At 37.2% G+C, this 22226-nt stretch overlaps 1 protein-coding gene across 1 annotated transcript in view; it reads left to right on the top strand.

Annotated features, from left to right (window-relative positions):
- Positions 1-6901: 6901 nt before the first annotated feature.
- nfatc2a (nuclear factor of activated T cells 2a) overlaps positions 6902-22226 on the top strand; it is a 29330-nt gene continuing 14005 nt past the window's right edge. The window contains exons 1-6 of the mRNA XM_084429214.1: positions 6902-7245; positions 9902-10829; positions 12547-12715; positions 17687-17889; positions 18001-18173; positions 19931-20071. Of these exons, the coding sequence (XP_084285340.1) occupies positions 7122-7245; positions 9902-10829; positions 12547-12715; positions 17687-17889; positions 18001-18173; positions 19931-20071 (1738 nt within the window). The 5' untranslated portion in view covers positions 6902-7121. The remainder of the gene's footprint in view (positions 7246-9901; positions 10830-12546; positions 12716-17686; positions 17890-18000; positions 18174-19930; positions 20072-22226) is intronic.

The raw sequence follows: 22226 nt of genomic DNA, 5'->3' as shown, positions 1-22226 counted from the left end.
GTACATAAACATACAGATACAGTAGTTAACATCTGAAGTGGATCAAAACCTTTCATCAAAGGTGCACATGAATTTTGAATTTTGAACTTTTTTTTTTATCCACTTCAAATGTTGACTTGTGAGTGTGTGTGCGTATATATATATTTATATACACACACACCCACACACACACGTGCATGCATAATGTTGTGCTGATGAAACACCCCTGGATACACACAGATCCTGACTTGCCCTGTTATATTCCGTTGTGTACCACAACAAGAGGATTTGGACAATGATAAATCACTTAAAGAGGAGTGTGTTTAGGCGGCTCTCTCACCCCAGCAGAGCTATTTATACACACACACAAAAGCCTGGAATGTTTGATTTGCTTTTAAAAGCTTCACCTCTGCTGACAGAGATTTTCTTAAGAGTTTTCAGTAGTGCTTGTGATCATAACCACACCTCGAGGTACAATAATAATAAACAGACTCATTGTGCTGAATACATTGTGTTTTATATATATATATACACACACATATACATATATTGGCTGTCAAATCGATTAATTGCAACTATATATATATATATATTCTAAACTTTTATGTTAGATGTGATTAAGCTCAATTAACACACAATATACATACAGTATATACAATATATAGGCTTATATATATATATATATATATATATATATAGTTCCAATAATTATTTAAAAATAATAATAAATGTTTCTTGAGCATCAAATCAGCATATTAGAATGATTTCTGAAGGATCATGTGACACTGAAGACTGGAGTAATGATGCTGAAAATTCAGCTTTGATCACAGGAATAAATTACATTTTAAATGATAAATATGTTTAATTATATAAATTATTGTTATTATTAAACTGCTTTCTTGGTATTTATGTTGTAAGGCATTAAAATGTTTGATTGTGTTGTTTAGCGTCTGTCAGTGTTGGAGTGGTCATCACTCATCACATCAGTCATGTTTGACAGAAACTCAGCACAGTTACCAGGGAGACAAATCCCAAACCTGAAAGCTGAATTGTTGTCCATTAATCCGGACTGGGAAATAGAGACAGATTTCAGTTTAAGTTTTCCTGCTCCAACTGGAAACTTCAGGAATTCTATTCAGATTCCATTTGTGTGAGTGGATGATTCTCCATGTAGTGTGTGTGTGTGTGTGTGTGTGTGTGTGTGTGTGTGTGTGTGTGTGTGTGTGTGTGTGTGTGTGTGTGTGTGTGTGTGTGTGTGTGTGAAATGTTGCTAAGAGCCACGTGGAATAAAAAACTGCTTTCCAAGTAAACTATCACCAGGTTATCCATATTCACCTTTACATAACACACATAAATTATCCTAGTAATGCATTCACCAGGAGAGATTTTTCTTGAGTCAACAAGAAATGGCCTCTGTAATAAATGGTCAGCTGAATTTGTAATGGCATACAAACATTCTTCTTTATAGAGATATGGCAGATATAGTAGAGGCAAAACGGGAAAAATGGCAAGTTTTGGAACTAATCAAGCACATGGCCAGAAGATTTTCCCGAAAAATTATATAATGTGCAATTCCCCTATGAAATCTGATTGCTTAAATAGAAATGTTGCTATTGGAAAAGTACAAAGTTGTGCTGCTGTAACGCAGACATGACGGTGTTGGGAACCTGGAAAATGTGTGTCGTCTTAGCAAAAGATGGAACTGCAAATCCCGTCGTCTGGAAAGATGCGTTGCTCCGTATTAATTTACTCATTCACGATTTGTGTTGCATAAGAATGCTGTCACAGTGTAGGAATGTACATCTGCTCTCTCAGGTTAAACGTGCACTCGTTTTAAACCACGCGAATCTTCCTCTTCATCACCTCCAGTGCTCAACGTATGTGCATCACGTCACCGGCGGCACTGGCGAACCTTTAGGCATTTTCCATACGGTTTATGCCAGATCTATATAGATGCACAGAAATGATCTAATTCAACCAAGAAGTGATGTAGCCTACAATGAATTGAAAATGAAGTCCTGTGTCCAGACGTTTTCCAGAGGTTGTGTAGGATCCAGTCAGTGAGAGCAGCACTTCATTCATTCCAATGTTTAAACAAGTCAGTGTATCATATCGCAGAATTTTCCGGGATAAACTTTACAACAGAGTTTAGCCAAACAGGCCCGCTTCATGGTCGCACTCGTCAGCCCCGTGCAGTTTATTTTGGCATCCTTCGCCATCCCAGAATGCAGCAGCTTTTTCATCTGGGCACTGGGAGAAGCTGTTAATGTGTTACATTCGATTCTCTTGAAACTTTTACTGCTTGGGTTTACCTTATCGCACTTGTTTGATGGAACCTGGTGCTTTTCAGCATTTGGAGTTTGATTAAGCCGTAAGCAGACGTGATTTAATACGTAAAAGGGAGTTGCTGGTTTCTAAACACACGCTGATATGGTTGAGGGAAGTAAAACTCGCGTTATCTGATAATGTCCACTTTTAAAGCCTGGTATGTGTATATTAATTCCCTTATGATAAATAAAGCTTAATTTATGGCCTTTTTTTTTTGCATTTAAATATGAACAACATTAGCTTTTCAGAAACGTTTCACCGCTGTCCAAGTTAAGCATGTCAAATAAACTTTGAAACTTTTGGATGAATTTCAAGACTAGCCCAATATTTGGGATTAGAAGGGGAAAAAATTCATAAATAAACCATATGCCACATTTTCCATGGAAAAGTTTATGGGTGTATAAACTGTCTAATTTCAACCATAACTTTAATCCTGGTTGTTACTGTATTATGCCATTTTAGAGGATATAAATTAGTGGATATAAATAATGTATATAATGTTTTTTAAATTATGTATGTATGTGTGTGTGTGTGTGTGTGTGTGTGTGTGTGTGTGTGTGTGGTAAGCTACACACACACACACACACACACACACACACACACACACACACACACACACACACACACACACACACACACACACACACACACAGACATATTTAGTGGATACAAATTATTATTATTACCATATCTATATATAAACCATTTACATTTAAATTAAAGCTGCAGTCCATAGTTTTTCTTCTTTGTCGCCATCTCTGTTCGAAATCTGCAATTGCAGTTATTTGCAGAACTATCAACTTTACGTGGGTTGTGCTTCGGCACGGCCCAGCGCGGATGAATCCAATGTTTTGAGGAGAACGTGCGGCTGTCGGTCGCCGCGCCGGTGTGGAAACTGTCGTTCGCAATCATAGATTCTACTTTTTGGAAGTATGACCAACATAAGAATTTTCACCGGAAAATGTCGTCTGAACAAGTAACATCCACTTTTGTTCTGGCTATACATATACTACCTCCAACATCCTCACACTCGTAGCCAACTAGCCGAGACTCTTCTTTATGTGTACAGATGTGACGCAAAGACATGCTCGAATTTCCCGCCGAAATACACCAGTACCGCTGGAATTAACAACATTATTACAACCTTACCGTTTTGAGTCGAGCTACGGCAAGCAGATAGTTCTGAACACTGGCTGGTTATGTACCTGCTCCAAAATTTATTTTGGATAATTTTTAACCCAAAAAAGTTACGGACTGCAGCTTTAAATATATATTTTTAATTAAATATATATAAATGATCATTTTAAGGGATTCTAATTATTTTTAGTTTTTTACATATTTTAAAATATTAATATTCCATATTTTTGTAATAATTTTATAATAATAACTTCATGAATAAACTAAGGTAAAAATAATTTTACATATGGTGTAAAAAACGTCCTTGGTTTATTCATTATACGTAAATCATTTTAAAATATGAATATTAATAATTAATACTTCTATTTCAGAAAACAATACAAATATATTTTAATTGATATTTTTCGGTTCCATTTATAGTCCCAACGGTCATTTGAGTTAATTGTAATTAATATTAAACATTGTTATATAACTTCTACCAAAGCTCTTTTGATGTCTCACTAGTGAAAGTTGAGCTTGTACTATCTTTCTTTGAAGTAAATTCTTCTGATATTGACATTGACATTCAAACGCTTTCAGGTTGCCTTTATACTTCTTGGCCATTTACGCAAAGGTCCCAGTAAGACTCTGCATGTAAAGCTGAAGGTTGCTGAGATTTAATGAGCCTTGTCCCTTCAAAACCCCGCTGTGTACCTCGTCTCTTTCATGCATACGCTTAAACATTGCTCCTGTTTTCATTTTTCTCCCCCTCCTCTTCCCCTCGACGCTAATTTTTTCAAGCCCACAATGAAGTTCTTGTGCGCCACTGTCTGAGAGAAGCCGCAGAAATGCCTTGGCGCAGAGGCTGGAGACGTCATGGATTCCTGAGTGCGCTCTGCAGGAAAGCCCTGAGTCTCTGAGATGGAGCCGCTCCAGGTTTCCATGGCAGAGCGCACAAACAAGAGGAAACACTGAGGGAATCCCGTTATTTTACAGCATTGGCCCATTATAAACACCCAGAGCCGGGGAAGGAAGCCGCTCTTGAAGCTCAAGTCAATCCTCAGAGCAGGCGAAGGAGTTTATACCACACAGAGCTCTGCCGCTACTGCACAACACTCTTTCACACTCATAACGGAGGATCTGCTTTTTTTTCCACTTTCATCCAGACTTTTTTCTGCTATGAACTTTAAGGAAAGGCTGTTTTTTTACTGTTAATTTTTTTTAAAGTATATTTTCCAAATGTTTAGAGAGTCTTGGAGACTGATGCACTACCACAGCATGAGGTCGATGGATCAAGGTATGGATGGCGCGTGCTGAAGTGTTGTGAATTACTGGTAATCAATAATTTGATTTTTAACGTTTTCTTATGCCAAAACTGTTGATGTTTTTAACACAATGTAAATTAAAATCAACTAATTTCAGATGACAGATGTTCAGTGTAGTAATTGCGTCATGAGGGAACTCTCAATGACATCAGGATTGAACCATTTATTCTGCTCTTGTAAGATCCATTTGGGAATGAATGAAATTTGAATGCTTTTATGTTAGATTTATTATGCAAACTATAGTATTTTCATATTGTTTAGTGTTAGTATTTTAGATTAAGTTGCTTTCATTTCTCAGACACATGGCAAATTGATTTTTATTTGTGCATGAGTATAAAGTGAGTTTCTTCAAAGAGAGATGAAGTGTTTAAACAGAATGTCTGAAATGTCATTGTCTGTGATGCACAAAACATGAAATGTCAGTCTGATTCCTCATAGTGCATCAAGACTCACCGTGAGTATTGAATATCATTAGTTACATAAAATTCAGGCTCCTTGGCTATTCGTAGATCATGCTGCAATGGAAAGTTCAGGTAATGTTTAATAACCCTAGAAACTGCCACTATGTAAATAATCACATTCTGTCATTTCGGTCTATAAGAGTGTGGGTTTGTCTGGAATAACTGTGGGTCTTAGATTGCGGGTCCTTTTCCAAAATAAAATAATCCACGGGTCAGAATAGGATCGAGGCGTCTGATATGGGCAGAAAGTGGGTAGAAATAATAAGTGTTTATGTAAAATAGGCGACCAAGTTTTGTCAGTGACCACAAGATAAAATTCCAAAATAAAGTTTACACAGACAGATAGATAGATAGATAGATAGATAGATAGACAGACAGACAGACAGATAGATAGATGGCAGATAGACAGACAGACAGATAGATAGATAGATAGATAGATAGATAGATAGATAGATAGATAGATAGATAGATAGATAGATAGATAGATAGATAGATAGATAGATAGATAGATAGATAGATGGCAAACAGACAGGCAGATAGATACACAGATAGATAGATAGATAGATAGATAGATAGATAGATAGATAGACAGACAGACAGACAGATAGATAGATAGATAGATAGATAGATAGATAGATAGATAGATAGATAGATAGATAGATAGATAGATGGCAAACAGACAGGCAGATAGATACACAGATAGATAGATAGATAGATAGATAGATAGATAGATAGATAGATAGATAGATAGATAGATAGATAGATAGATGGCAAACAGACAGGCAGATAGATACACAGATAGATAGATAGATAGATAGATAGATAGATAGATAGATAGATAGATAGATGGCAAACAGACAGACAGATAGATAGATAGATAGATAGACAGACAGACAGACAGATAGATAGATGGCAGATAGACAGACAGACAGACAGACAGACAGACAGACAGACAGATAGATAGATAGATAGATAGATAGATAGATAGATAGATAGATAGATAGATGGCAAACAGACAGGCAGATAGATACACAGATAGATAGATAGATAGATAGATAGATAGACAGACAGACAGACAGACAGACAGACAGACAGACAGATAGATAGATAGATAGATAGATAGATAGATAGATAGATAGATAGATAGATAGATAGATAGACAGACAGACAGACAGACAGATAGATAGATAGATAGATAGATAGATAGATAGATAGATGGCAAACAGACAGGCAGATAGATAGATAGATAGATAGATAGATAGATAGATAGATAGATAGATAGATAGATAGTAGTTTGATATAATACAGGTTCGTGAAAAATAGGCGACTGAGATTGATAACAGTGTCCACAAGTTACAATTCTAAAATAGGCCTACAATTACAAAGTTCTTTTGCTCATTGTGTGGTGATGAACACCCGGGGGCAGCAGTTATACAAGATGAAGCTGGGATTCATTACACACCCGCTCGGATGTTAAACTGTGATCAAGAGCGAGTTACTTTTGTCGCAGTTATTATAACTAGCTAGTGTCTGTCAACAGGAGGCGCGTGTCAACCACTTTATCACCTCATGATTGACAGAATATATTATGCTACCTATACTACAACAAACACACAGACAAACCTTCTCAAACTGTCACTCTATCACACACACGAGCGACGCGACGCACTCAACGCGTTCCGTTGCGTCCATTCGGAACGCGTGCTGTTCACTGGAAGCTGTTTCTGTCGCCGGTCGAGTAAATGGGGGTGTGAGTGAAGTTTAGGCGGAAGTTGAACTTGCACTATTTCACGTCTGTCTGTCGTTCGTTCTCATTCATGCGTTTGGAAGCTCGAATCCCCGCGTGCAAAACAGCCGGCGTTCTCTCGACACGTTTCTGAAGTTGTGGTGTAAATAAATCAGATTGAGACAGATGAGCTCTTTTTACGGCGATAAGGCTGCGATAGGGCTGGCTGAGGAGCTCAGTCAGGTGAACTGTCAGGATGAGCTGGAGTTTGACTATCTTTTTGAGTATGGATCCACCACGGGACTTCAAGGTTTGTTTCACTGAACTTCTGTGTAAAATATGTGCTGAAGAATAGAATGAGCAGCATAATGAGGTCTGGCTGTTTAAACTATTGCAAAAGAAGACATAAGCATGAAATACTCTTTGTATGTATGTGTGAATTTGATTTAATAGCTTATAATATATACCTTAATAAAAGATACATGGGGGTTGAAACGCTCCCCTGTGATGATTTAAAAATATTTTATATTTAGTAATATAAAGGATAGTAGCCTAATATTACAATGTAATATTTTAATATCTATTTTTATTAGGCTATATATTATTCTAATTATTGTTAAATGTATAGATTTATATCTGAATAACTATTTATATCAGTATTTTAATAACACAATCACTGTCCAAAATACTGCTGTCATTACCATCACACCAGACATTTTAGACTGCAATTGCATTTCTCCAAAAACACTTCAAATTTGGTTATGATGGAAATGACAGGAGTGCTCATCTCGTCCAACAGAAGAACAGTTTGGAAATGTAATTCATTTCTTAGATTAACTATCGAAAGTAGCAGTAGGTGACGGTGTCATCAATTTCTTAATGCTTTTTTTTGTTTGTTTTTAAGTTAATTGACAGATAGCTAACTTGGTGTGAAGTTTTGATGCATGTTGTGTGTGATGGTAATGACATTTGACATTGAACTTGCTAACACAACATCACAAGTTATAGCCTACCAAAATAGGGCATGTGATAAAGAGCAGAATGCAAATTTTCTGTTGAAAGACTGACTACATTTCTCAAAATGTGTACTATGCAACAAAGCACACAACACAATGTAGAAAACTATATCTCACAATGTAATGCGAGGAAATGAACCAGAACATGGTTGCTTATTGACTGGACTGCCAAAAGTGTAAAAATCAGGTTTGGAAGTAAAAATCCTATTAATTTTCTTCATAGGGGAATTGATTTTTAACAATAACGTATAACCTTTTAAAGATAGGCCTACTATGAGCTACAAAGTTCGTTAATCGATGGAATATGTTTCAGCCCGCATTATTTCAACTTAAAGTAGGCCTAATCATGTTAAACGGCTGTATTCTTGGTGAAACTACTTAACTACATAAATTACAGAAATCCTCACCAATCAGAGAATTGCGTCAATTAGCGCCTCCAAAGAAGCAGTGTAAACTATTTATTTGTATGCATGTTTTGCAATAAATGAAAAATATATAATTTCGTAATCAACATCTTTAAATCAATAGTTTCATATTTCTCTATTGTTTTTAATTTGATTGTCATTCTCAATGCTTCATGGGAGTGCTTTCCCTCATTAAACCGTCCAAGTACACATCTTTCTCTTTTTGTCTGATTTTTAAATACTTTTTTGCTTCAAATCAAAGTTTGTAATGTTGTGATTCGTAGCTGATTGCTTTGGTTCATGGATAGTTTTTTAAAATTCCTATAGGAAAAATACTTCCGGAACCAAGGCCACTGAAAAAGTGTATTATTGAGCACCACTTGCAGAATAAATTGTCATGTGACAGCAATCTTTGTTATTTTAAAGGGGCCCTATTATGCTTTTTTACATTTTCAACTTTCTTTAGTGTGTAATGTTGCTGTTTGAGCATGAAAAATGTCTGCAAAGTTACAAAGCACAAAGTCCCTCCAGCAGGAGTTATTCTATATGTGACCCTGGACCACATGGGTCAGTTTTTTAAATTGAGATTTATACATCACATATAAGCTTTCCCATTGATGTATGGTTTGTTAGGATAGGACATTGAAACATTGAGAAAATCGTCTTTAAAGTTGTCCATTTTTGTTCGCGATTGTGCTGCATTCACTCACAAAAATAAATGTTTTATATATTTACAGTAAGAAATTTACAAAATATCCTCATGGGACATGATCTTTACTTAATATCCTAATGATTTTGGTATAAAAGAAAAATCGATAATTTTGACCCATACAATGTATTGTTGGCTATTGCCACAAATATACCCGTGTGACTTGTGACTGGTTTTGTGATCCAGGGTCACACATATCAGTAACTGTTTCTAAACTCCCTGAAACGACTCGAGAGTCTTGAGCTTTCTTCCGGGAACGAACATGTCACAATATTCCTAATTTAAATAATTCCCGCCCAAAGCATGCGTAAGTAACGGGGACGAGGCCTGGTTGAGTTGCATTAGTAGTGTGTTGAATCTCACGGTTATGGTAAGGGGTGGGACATATCCCAAACATGCTCGAAGCGGTTGACCAATCACAACACACTGATCCAGCCGACCAATCAGAGCACATTGTGCTTTTTGGAAAGAGGGGCTTGAAGAGACAGGAACTAAACAGGAGTGTGTTTCCCAAAGCCAACTATGGTCGCAAGTTCCGTCGTTACCAATAGAGTTCAATGGAAATTGCGATCAGAGTTGGCCAACGATGCTTTTAGGAAACGCACCCCGGAGCGTTACTGACAAACTGCGGGAAGAGAGGAACTGCAACAATGTCAAATATGTGCAAAAAGAATGTGTTTTTGAATATCCAAGCATGAAAACCTATTCTAGCAGACCCAAAAACAAAATCAAGACTTTGTAAAAGGGCATAATAGGTCCCCTTTAAATAGTAGACACAGACAGCAGTGTTTGAGTTTTTGGACTCTCTTAACCACTTTCTTTCTTTTGCTGTTATAGATGAGCAAAGCATCTCCTCCGACAAAGATCTCATCTCTCCTCCCAGCCTGTCCTATCCTCTGGTGGAAGCCTCACCGTACGGCATCAAGCCGTGTGCGTCTTCCTACGCGGAGGTCAACGCTGAAGGTCTCTCTGGCTACGAGCAACTGGAGGCAAAGAACTACCAGGAGTACGGCAGACCCAACAGCCAGGCACTGAGCCCCCGAATTGAGATTACTCCCTCCCGCGAGCACTATAGTCATGGTCGAGACTCCCTCCAGAACCATCTCGTGAACACCAGCCCCAGTCCCGGGCTCACCGTTCCCGGTCACGATCCTCTGGCCTACCGGGAGCCGCAGTGCCTGAGTCCCGCCAGCAGCAACTCATCCACCTCCTGGCACTCGGAAAACCTCTCGCCCTGGGCCTCGCCCTGCGTTTCGCCCAGCAACAGCCAGGCGACTGGAGATCTCTGCCCACGACTTCAGGGCGTCCACACGGGCTCCCCTCGAACCAGTCCGGGCACTTCTCCACGAACCAGCCTGGCCGAGGACGGCTGTGTTGGGCCGCGCTCTCCTTCCCCCCGGCCCGGCTCGCGTTCCACCTCCCCTCTATGCAAACGCACCTACGAGATGTACAGGAACCCCAACCTGGTGCCGGTGGCCCGATCACGCAGCCCGTCACCCCACGGTGGCCATGAAGAGCAGCACGCCGGCCATTATGGCTCAAATAACCTCTCAGGGTCCATGAATGGGTTCGGCGTTGGCCAGGCTACTTCCATTCCGACCAAGATCGTGAAGACTAACCAGCAGGCCTACCCGCTCTACCCAGACAACCACACTGAGAGTTACCTGGTGTCATGTGACCAGGATATGAAGAACAAACCTGGCCCTGAATCTTTCTTCGTAATCCCTCAAATCTGGCCTAAACAGCTGGTGCCTGGCATATGCAGGTAACAATTGTCAACATTTTCTTTCTATGCAGGGTTTGCTTGTAGAGTGACACAGTAATTATAGTTATTTGCCTTTTGTCGCCACTACAGATTGGTAAATTATGTTTATTTATGTACTTTTCATTGTACTCTTAACCCTGGATGTCAATACCAATACCAGTCTAGAAAGTTGGGTAAACGATGACCGATATGCATAAGTATACATAATACAATTGAATGAAAATAAATGATCCTCAAACAATATCTGTTATTAACATTATAGCTTGAAAAAAAAAGTATAAATCCTGCACACTACTCAAACATGCATCATTACAACATTTTATTTGCAACGTTTTGGTTAATCGACCTTCTTCAGGCTTCAGGATCATCACAAATCTCACTGTACGACATTGATCTAATAAACTTTGGTACGATATGTATACATTGATGACACCTATTGAATCGTAGGCTGCGACGTAAGTGTCTTCAGCATGCGCTAGTGGTAAACAAATAGGGCAAGATGGATCGCACTTTAACAACTGTGGTTTTTATGTGCGCTGAAAAAAAGAGGAGGAAGCGAAAGAGGAGAATATGGATGTGGTCATGGCTAGGAAAAAAAGGCCGACACTTTTGCAAATGAAGCTTGAGGTTAGTAGTTTTAAGTTTTAGCGCCATGTCGCTCTGATCAATACGCCATTTCATGTTGCATTTTCATTGGCTAGTCAGTAGACGAGGGTCGTAGAAGCAAACACACTGTGATGATGATCATGCTGGATTTCTGACGCTGTTAGAAAATTATCGTTAAACTATCTTTGGTCGCAAGACAGTCTTGAACCGCTCTCACTCTATGTTGTAGCCATGACCACAGAAATCGCCACGATTGCTCATCTTTCGTCTGGGACAGCCCAAAATCATACAATGTGTACCAGGCATTACTCAGTGTGCAGAATTTATTCATGGTTATATTGGACTTTTATCCGATGCACCTACAAATGATTTGTGTGTGAAAGGTACTATATTTCCTATTTAAAGTATTTATTAAATTTTTTTAAATATTTTTGGTCTATTATCTGTTGACAAAGCTGTCAATCAGCTGAGCAAGCATGGCTATTGGCCGGTGCAGATAATCTTAAAATAAATTAGAAAAATTCTTAGAATTGGACACTAATGTTCAAAAGTCTCTAATGCTCACCAAAACTAAAAATACAGTAAAAACAGTAATATTATGACAATTTAAAATAACTAATTTTCAGCATCATTACTCCAGTCTTCAGTGTCACATGATCCTTTAGAAATCATTCAAATATGATGATTTGCTGCTCAAGAAACATTTCTGATTATTATTATCAGTGTTGAAAACAATTGTGCTGCTTAATTATTATTTTTTTTAGCTTTCTTTGAAAGTCGAAAAGAACAATTGATTTGAAATGGAAATTTAATAAATAAAATGTAATTATTTATTATGAATAAAATTATGAATAAAATTATTAATTTCTTTTCTTTCTTTTTTTTTTAAGAAAAGGGAATCTTACTGACCCCAAACTTGTTTTGAACTTAAATCAGGGTTCAAAAACATGTATTAGTTGTGTGTAGTTTGATCTGCTATCAGTCACACACTCTTATAACATATACAAAGCGACACAATCTGTAAAACCCTCATGCACCTGCTGCTCTATTCATGCAACAAATCGGATATGTGAAGCAAATGAGCATGGCTATCATCTTTCATCTCTCCCAGCATCCCCGTGGCTTCCCTGCCCCCCCTGGAGTGGCCCCTACCGAGCCGCAACGATCAGTACGAGCTCCACGTGGAGGTGCAGCCCAAACCCCACCACAGAGCCCACTATGAGACCGAGGGCAGCCGAGGGGCGGTCAAAGCCCCTACTGGAGGTCACCCTGTGGTCCAGGTGGGTGTTCATTCTGTCTTCTAGACGTGCGTGTGAAGGTATTTCCTTGTCATTATGCAGCGTGAGGTGATTTTGCCCCAGGGTCAGGCCTATGAAAATGGCCCTCTGCTCTTCTGTGTGTTGTCCGATCGTTTATCCACCCTCGCACAAATGAATGCACTCTTTCATTACTTGTGCATGCTATAAGATGAGCTTACAGTCGTGCTTGCAGATAAATCTCGAATCCTAATTATTTAAACGTCAGCTCGTAACTCGTTCAGCACTGTTTACGCCACATACGTGAATAAAACCTCAAATAATGTGGATTTTTAAGCCATGAGTATGGACTCTATTAATCTAAATATCGAAAACTATTAATATTATTAATAATATCATTAGAGACTTGGTGATTCAATTACTAACTACCTAGCAAGCACCCAAACAATAATTTATTTTATTTTAAAATTAAAATTATAATTTTTTTTAATTGTATTATTTTTATTTATGTTATATGCATTTTATTTTATTGTTATTGTATTCATTTTTCACAATTATATTTTTTGATTTTTTTTTTTTACTAATAGCATTTTATTTTTTTAATTGCATTACTTTTACATTTACATTTTTATTTTAGTTATTGTTCATTGATTTATTTTAATATATGTTATTATTATTTTATATATATATATATATATATATATATATATATATATATATATATATTATTATTATTTTTTTTTTTTTTTTTTTTTTGGTATTTAATTACATTTTTTGTTATTTTTCATGGTGGTTATTTTTATTTTTAGATTTTTATCATAGAGACTTTGGGGTTTTAGAGCAGAAGGTATTGCGATTTATTTTTATTTACTGCTTTTTGATTTGCTTTCATGTTGCTTGAAACTCTTCAGGAAGTTGAGTTTGTCCAGACGCAGTAATGGCAGCTGTATCCTGAAGACACATGATATTGCTCAGTTTGTTTACCACTTAAAGTTTGATGTTGCTCTGGTAACAGTTTATGTGAAAGCCCTCTTGTTGCTTTTTGCTCTCTCAGTGTAAACCATCTTTAATGGTCTTGTTAGCGGAGCGGCCAGCATCCTTCCGATGTCAGCGCTCTGGTAAAGATTGCAGACTGCCTTGGCAAAGCCAAAATGTTTAATGCTTTCCATTCCCTGGCGCTCGCTGTGGTCAGTGCAGCTCGTCGCTAGCCAATCACGTGGCGGGGAGTTACTCAGGACTGCTCCTTCCTCTACTTTACTTTTCCGACCTCACGACTGACTCACCGCTCGCCAGCTGCCATGGCAACCAGGTTCTCAGATGGCCCATGGAAACGGCCGTGTTTACCCAATTCATGAGGCCCAGCTCTCGTACCCGACTCACTCACCTGTGTCTTAAAGAGACACATTTAGACGTTTCATGCAGAATGACAGTATTTATGGAATTCAGTCTGGTTTTATTTATTTATTTGTTTGTTTATTTGTTTTATTTATTTGTTTTTGTATGTTTTATTTATGTTTTATTTTGTTATATTTTTTCTGTTTTATTAATTTGCTTTATTTAGGTTTTATTTGTTTGATTTATTTATTTGTTTAGGTTTTTAATTGTTTTATTTATGTTTTGTTTGTTTGTTGATTTATTTTTTATGTGTTTTTATTTATTTGTTTTATTTATGTGTTTATTTTGCGATAAAATATGACTCAGATATGTTTCGTGGTACATGTTGTGATATTCAGTCTTAGAAAAATATATAGCATTTATTTGGATGGCATATTTTAAAGAATTTTGATGTTAAATCCACTATTGTTTCATATAGAATTGTTCTAGAGCCTATACAGACTTAATGCAATTACATCAGAAATAGCTGTAACTAAAATTCCAGAAAAATTAAGAGTAATCCTGTACTTTACTTTTTCAAGGGACAAGTAATTAAATTACAATAAGTAACGTATTCCACCAAACACTGGAAGTGACCAAAGCAAACGTGACTAAAGCAAACGTGTCAGTTTGCCCTCCATTTAATCTCATTGCTGCCTAGAAGAAATAGAGATATTTAATTTATGATTTGTCTTTCTCAGATGTTGCTTTTAAGCTGGACTTATCTTATTATCTTATGAAGAGCCAATTAGAGATCCGGTTACTGTACTGTCACTAAACCAGACACACACATTTCATCCCCCTTATCTGATGCAGCATTGTTTTTGGCCCACTTTTGTCCGTCAAACATGAATTTGTAATGTTGACACATGCCCTGCTCACTGTGCTTTTGATATCCAGAGTAAATTTAGCTGCATCTTCATGCTCTGTGGTTTCTGCACACTTCCTTCCGATGTAGACGCGTTTTTTTTTTTTTTTTTTTTTTTAAGAGTGCACATCAAATTTGTTACCTGCTTTTATGTGTCATCTGCTTTCAGTATTCACATGACTCTGCTTGTGCAATCTTGTCAGAGAGACCGTAGTAACAACAGTCCATTTTCAGTCACTTGCAAAGGAAGTGCTGAAGTGTATTTTTTTGATAGTGACTAGTGCTTTCATTTATCATACAATTGGTCATGTGTGGTTTTGACATAAACTTAGTTAGCTTAGTTAGTTAGTTGATTTAACAGAAGTGAGACATTCGATATGTCATGCTCTAAACTGTCTATTTCAGAAGGAAATATATCAACACAGAAAAGAAAACTGAGGTTGGGATTTTCAAGGATATAAACTGCCATTTACAAGGGTTGCAGTTTCAATGTGAAGTAAAAGTGACCATCATTGCTTCGTCATCAAAGTGCCCTTGAGCAATGCATTCATCTTTAATTGTAGGGATTGTCCCTACAATTAGTTAACCTCAAGTTGTTTCAACAGAAAAGTTAAGCTCGATAAATTATCAAGTAGCTTTTTCGCCCTCATATTAAATCAAAACTTGCATTTTTCCCTGCACAAAGCCCCTTATCCTTAAATCCCCCCTTAAATTACGCTCTCCAAAAATCTGTACGTAGTTAAAAGGTAGCTCGAGAAACCCTGTTTTGTTGTGCGCATTATCTAACTCATCTACAACAAAATGACAAGGCCAGAGTTGTTTTTCTCATTGGACATGCCATGTTTTGCATATGAAAATGTGACCCATTTGCCTCTGTGTCGAACAGGATTTGAAAGCCCTTCTGAATTATTAACCTTCAGTGCAGGAATTCAGACACAAACTAAGATGCATCTGTGCAATTTCACATTCATCTGCATATGCATAAACCATTTTGGCACTCAGCCACTGTGTGGACATCCCTGAGGGTTTAATACTGTATGATTTCCAGAACGCCATACCAGACTCATTCAGTTTTTGATTTGCATTTAAGAGTTTATCTTCCACAATCAATCAACTGACACTGGAAGGACCCAGGCCACAAACGTTGCCACAGTCAGAGCTCGCGATTGACTCATTGGTTTCCTGTAGAGTTTGAAGGAGATGAATCGGTGAAGGAAAGACGTTTGCAGACTGCACCCTTCTGGCTTGCGTTCAAGGTTTTCGGAGATGCTAATGTTTCCAGCAGGTCTGTGCTTCCCAACCAGGAGAGCAGACCTTCGCTAAAATAGTTGCTCCGGCTGCACTATTATATATATGTATGTATGAGGCCTAACATTTTGCCATAAATATGTTTTACCAGTCATAGGCAGTAATGACACCAACATTTTACATGGCAGTAAAAATGCACAATTTTCTATTCCAAATTCGATACTACAGCTAAAACTGCTAGCCTAGCTAATATAAATGTAAAACATTAAAGACATAAGCAAACAGTCAGTAGTACAATAAAAAACAAATGATCAAATTATAAGCAAATGTAATAAAGTAATAAAGTAATAAAGCAAATGCAAAATAACACTGCATAGTCGTCATTGTATAAATTAAACATCCTGATTTATTAATCCTTATCAAAGTTACAAATGTTATTCAATCAAAAGCAGTGAGTGATTTTTTTTCTTTTTTTTTCTTTGTCCTTTGTTGTTTGATTAACATTAAAACACAAGAATATTAGGCTACTGTCACTTTAAGAGCGGATGCACAGATCTAATATCCTGATACTGATACACATGCGTTTACTTTCTCTACTGTTTACGTTCACTTAAGACATAACTGACTATGTTTACTAGTGTACTCGCTATTTTTTTGACAATTTTGTGAGAATTTGTCCACTCAAGTGCAAGAAAACGTGAAAGAGAGCTCCCTTTTAACGAAATGAGCTCCCTTTTGCGTCATCTTGAATATTGTCGAGGCTTAAAGGGATAGTTCACCCAAAAATGAAAATGCTGTCCTCATTTACTCGCCCTCATGTTGTTCCAAACCTGTATGACTTTCTTTCTTCTGCTGAACACAAAAGAAGATATTTTGAAGAAAGTCGGTAACCAAACGACTGATGGACCCCATTGACTTCCATAGTAGGAAAAAAAAATACTATGGATGTCAATGGGGACCAGCAACTGTTTAATTACCAACCTTCTTTAAAATATCTTCTTTTGTGTTCAGCAGAAGAAAGGAAATCATACAGGTTTGGAACAACATGAGGGTGAGTAAATGAGGACAGCATTTTCATTTTTGGGTGAACTATCCCTTTAAACTTTGGTGACGATGCAGCGCTGGCCCGTCAACTGTCCCGAGCCTCGTTCACGTTTGTTCAAGTTCATGCATTGTTAGAATTAATAAACATGTTACCGGCCAACTGGCGAGTGACACCGTTTCATACACTCGCTAACGCCGATTTTTACTCGCATTTGGTGCTTGGTGAGTGTTAATTGTTATATAGTTAATAGTTTCCACAGAGATATAAAGCAGCACAACTGTTTTCAATAATAATCAGAAATGTTTCTTGAGCATCAAATCAGCATATTAGAATGATTTCTGAAGGATCATGTGACACTGAAGACTGGAGTAAATGCTGAAAATTCAGCTTTGCATCACAAGAATAAATTACATTTTAAAATACATTCAAATTTGACTTTTTTGCACTTTTCTGTGTGCAGTTACGTGGATACAGGGGCAAGGAGCCGCTTGGTTTGCAGATCTTTATTGGCACGGCAGACGAGCGAATCCTGAAGCCTCACGCTTTCTATCAGGTCCATCGCATTACCGGCAAAACCGTCACCACCACCAGCTACGAGAAGATCATCAACGGCACCAAAGTCTTGGAAATTCCTCTTGAGCCAAAGAATAACATGAAAGCAATGTGAGTACGCTCTATGGATGATGGTTCTTTCAGATAAATGCATTTAACACAATGGTTTCCACTTTTTTGGTTTTAAATGTGCACACTAACATGGTAGAAATTGCTTCTCAGAATTGATTGTGCCGGGATTCTCAAGCTTCGGAATGCAGACATCGAGCTGCGGAAAGGCGAGACGGACATCGGGCGTAAAAACACGCGTGTTCGACTGGTATTTCGTATTCACATTCCCCAGCAAGGAGGTCAACATATGTCTCTGCAAGTTGCTTCGCATCCCATTGAATGCTGTGAGTACATTTAGACTTTAGGGAGTCCTGTTAAACCCTTTTACAAAGAATAGGTTCTGCTAGATAGAGTAGGTATCTACTAGAATAGGTTTCCATGCTTGAATGTTAAAGAAACACATTATTTCCACATATTTGACATTGTTGCAGCTCCTCTCTTCCCAGTCTGTCAGTAACGCTCTGTTTAGTCTCTATGAAGCCCCTCCTTCTGAAAAGCGCTGTGCTCTGATTGGTCGGCATCATCAGTGTTTTGATTGGTCAACCGCTTCGAGCGTGTTTGGGAAATGTCCCGTAACCGTGAATTTCAACACACTACTAACTAACTCAACCAGGCCTCGTCCTTTTATTTTGCTTGTGCCTTGAGTGGGAATTATTTAAATGAGGAATATTGTGGCGTGTTCGTTCCCGGAAGAAAACTAAAGACTCGAGTCAGTTCAGAAACAGTTACCGATATAGAGAATAACTGCTTTGGAGTGACTTGCGGAGTAGACCTTTTTCATGCTCAAACAGCAACGTTACACACTAAAGAAAGCTGAAAATATTCAAAAGCATAATAGGTCAATTTTAGGTGGTTGAGTTGGCCTTATTTACTTCTTTATTTTTCCTGATGGCTTAAACCTGACGGGTTCAGCGACTGAATGTTGTAATATGGGTTTACTGTAGGTTGAATATTTGTCATGTTCTTGTTAGATATCAGGTGGCTTTGTCTTACATGTAATTCTACCGCTCTGTCTGGTTGCTCTGCTTCCTCCTCGGTTAGGTTTCGTTTGATGCAAACCAAGTTCAACGGAGCAAAAGAGGAATGAATTTAAAATTATCCTGATAAACTCCCCAACCCCCTTTTTCTATTTTAGGAAGTTCAATCTTTTCTGTCAGGCACTGAGATATATCATTGCTCTATTTGCAGATATACTGTATCTCACCCTGTGCTCAGGTTGCAAGCTGTATTATTTAAGAGGAGAGCGTACGCTTCATTAATTCAGATTACGGCGCGCCACACATCTGTCTAAAGGTCACTCGTATTTGTTTTAATCAAAGTTGATGTTGCGGATATTATATCATAGATAAGTTTCATGAGTGCATGTCCTTAATATTGTGACAACAAACTTCATCTTGTAAAACAGGATTTAATACTCCATCAGCCTAGAATAAATAAAGAGGGCGTTAAATATGCTGGATCAACCTGCCTTTTTGTTTACATGGCTTAATGTCAATTTGACTGAAGAAAATTGAGCTAATAGTTCTAGTTAAAAGCCTCTTGATTCCAATGCAAATAAAAAACGCATGAATTCCCGGAGATTTTGATATGATATCTTCATAATCTGTTGTATGACTTGCATACTAGCATCATAGTTTATTATTATTATTATTATTATTTATTATGGCTTGTATAATTTAGTAGGCAATTTAAATGTAGGGCATCCCAAGCAAAAACCACAGCATTATATTTATATTTTATATAGCATTATAATTATTATTATTATTTTATTTTTTATCCTTTTAAAAGAACCTGAGGTTAAGTGCCTTTTTGGGAAACATTTTATCGGTCATTTAGCTGACATTTTTTCCATCCAAAGTGACTTATTGATTGCAGAATCAATATTTCGTGGACCAAGCAGGGGTTAAGTGACTCGCTCAAGGGAACAATTGTAATAGGGCTCTTAGTAACTCTTCAGTTAGTGGGCCACTCTTCAAACCTGTTACATTAAATTCAGTCCAAACATCTAAATTCTGTATTTTCTCCCTGTTTGACTCTATAGCCCAGAGGTCTGCCCACGAGCTGCCCATGGTAGAGAAGCAGGACATGGATGGTTGTTCGGTTCTTGGAGGCCAGCAGATGATTCTCACCGGCCAGAACTTCAGCGCGGATTCAAAGGTGATCTTCATGGAGAAGACTCATGGTAAGTGCTAAAAGATTGATATTCGGCCTAGTATATTTGCAGGTGCATGTGAAAATTGAATTTTTTTTAACATTTTCTGTGTAGATTATGAGGTATAATCTTGGAAATTCCTTCCTTCTCAATTTCCTTCTTGTGTTAACATATTATGTTTTAAAACGGGAAGTTAGAGCTGAACATACTGAATGCTTGTAGTTTATTACTCGCTTGTTATTTTTTATAGGCGGTGAAGAAACGAGGTCATTTTAACTATCTGATGCCTCTTTTATGTATTAAGTACTGCTGGCATAGTACTGATATAATACTGTGCAAAAGTCTTAGGCCACCACCAGTTTTGTTGTTTTAGCAATGTTTTAATGATCATCCATATTTATTTTTCAGGTCTATTTATTAAGATACAAACAGGAAATACAGGAAATATGTACACAAAATGTAAAAAAAAAAAAAAAAAATCAGAACAAAATGGCTGTTTTTAAGCAAAAATCAGTATTAAGTGTGACATCCTGGACTTCTTCCAGTTTCTCAAAGAAGAAATTCTGAGAAACTTCTCATATATTTTGAAAGTTTTCTTGGCCTTCCAGTCCTTTTCCATTCCATTGAGGTTTAAGAAGGTCAGGTTCCTGCTATTGCTCAAGTGTAAGGGGAGTTCACTAAATACCTGCCACTTTAGTCTGTAGAAGTGTTGTTTAATACTGCATACAAATGTCCTGAATTTTCTGATTATATTCTAATAAAGAGACTGAGAAATAATTATATAGGGTCATTATACCATTGCTAAAACAACATCTAGTGGTGGCCTAAGACTTTTGCATAGTACTGTGTGTGTGTGTGTGTGTATACTGTATATAGCACTGCGTATATGAATATATTAGCTTACAAGTCAGAAGTGAATTATGTGCTAGTTTTATGTGCACTACTGTCATTACTAAAAGTGTAATCAAATCAGGCAATAATTTTCATTATCAGACAAGCTCAAATATATGGTTAATAGTCTTTAGTTTACGTCACAGCCCAGGGAAATGACGCTTAATGCTTTGTACTTTGTACTTTTAATTCCAGTCAATTTTGTTGCATCCTGTTAAAGGTTGGGGAAGGAAATGCAGTGAGTTAGCAAAGAAACACACATGCACTATGATTTGCTCTTTCTAGCCCTATTTATATAATTTGCTGGTCGTATTACATTTTATGGGGAGGGATTTCTTTTTTTATTGAACAAAAACTTGTATGCGATTCAATTGAAGTGAATTTTGTCAATGTTTGGGAATACACTAGGATATAGATTACATAAAAGTCCGAAAGACAATGTTTTTGAAATCAACATTTTCTTTTCATTCGACCCACTTGTTGTTTTCATGTCTACTATCGCTTTTATGTGTCACCTGTTTTTTGTGCTTATTGTTTGTTGAATCACACTGAGAGGCAAACTACGGCGACCATTTACCATCAACAATTTGCATTATTTTGGAGATAAGAGGAAAAGCTTTGTTATTTTTTCTGTGTGCGGGTGGCACTTTTGTTGAAGAGTGTGTCGCCTTTGTGTTCAAACATATGTAGTTGCTCTTTTGTCTGGCATATTTGATCAAATATTATGCACACAGGACAAAAAGTGTAACATGAAATGGCTGTTTTCTCATTCTGTTTCCATATTCATGAGTCATTGTTTTATCTGAAATTAACATAATAAAGTAGTTGAACCAAACAGCTGATAAAACTATGTAATTGCAGACACACTCAAACAATGAACTTTATGAATGACAGTGGTCTGCAAACGACCATTAGGCTTTCATTTGAATTGTGACCTTTTCTAATCTGTTTCACTCACATTTGCATGCAGTTTTAGATTTCGGATCTGAATACAGTGTCAGCTTTATGTACAAACAGTGCAGCAGCTCATCTACGTTCTCGCCAGGTTCCGATTTCACTGTCATTATCAGATTGATTCACCTGTCTTTGTCTATTTTCAATATTATTTTTTACTTAACATCTACATTAAAGTACACTAGAATTTAAAATGTGTTTCTTTTGGCTTTTAGTTCATGTTTTTAAGTTTCAATCAATATGCTAGTGTACTCCTAAAAGTTTACAAGCTTTTAGCAAATATAAGCATTTAAGTATAAATATTTAAATATATTTAAATATGAAGTCTTTCTCTTCTGGG

The sequence above is a fragment of the Rutilus rutilus genome (genome assembly GCF_951802725.1).
Source record: "Rutilus rutilus genome assembly, chromosome: 13".
Classification (NCBI taxonomy): Eukaryota; Metazoa; Chordata; class Actinopteri; order Cypriniformes; family Leuciscidae; genus Rutilus; species Rutilus rutilus.
The sequence above is the reverse complement of the archived record's forward strand: the minus strand, read 5'-3'. Positions and strand labels throughout refer to the sequence as shown.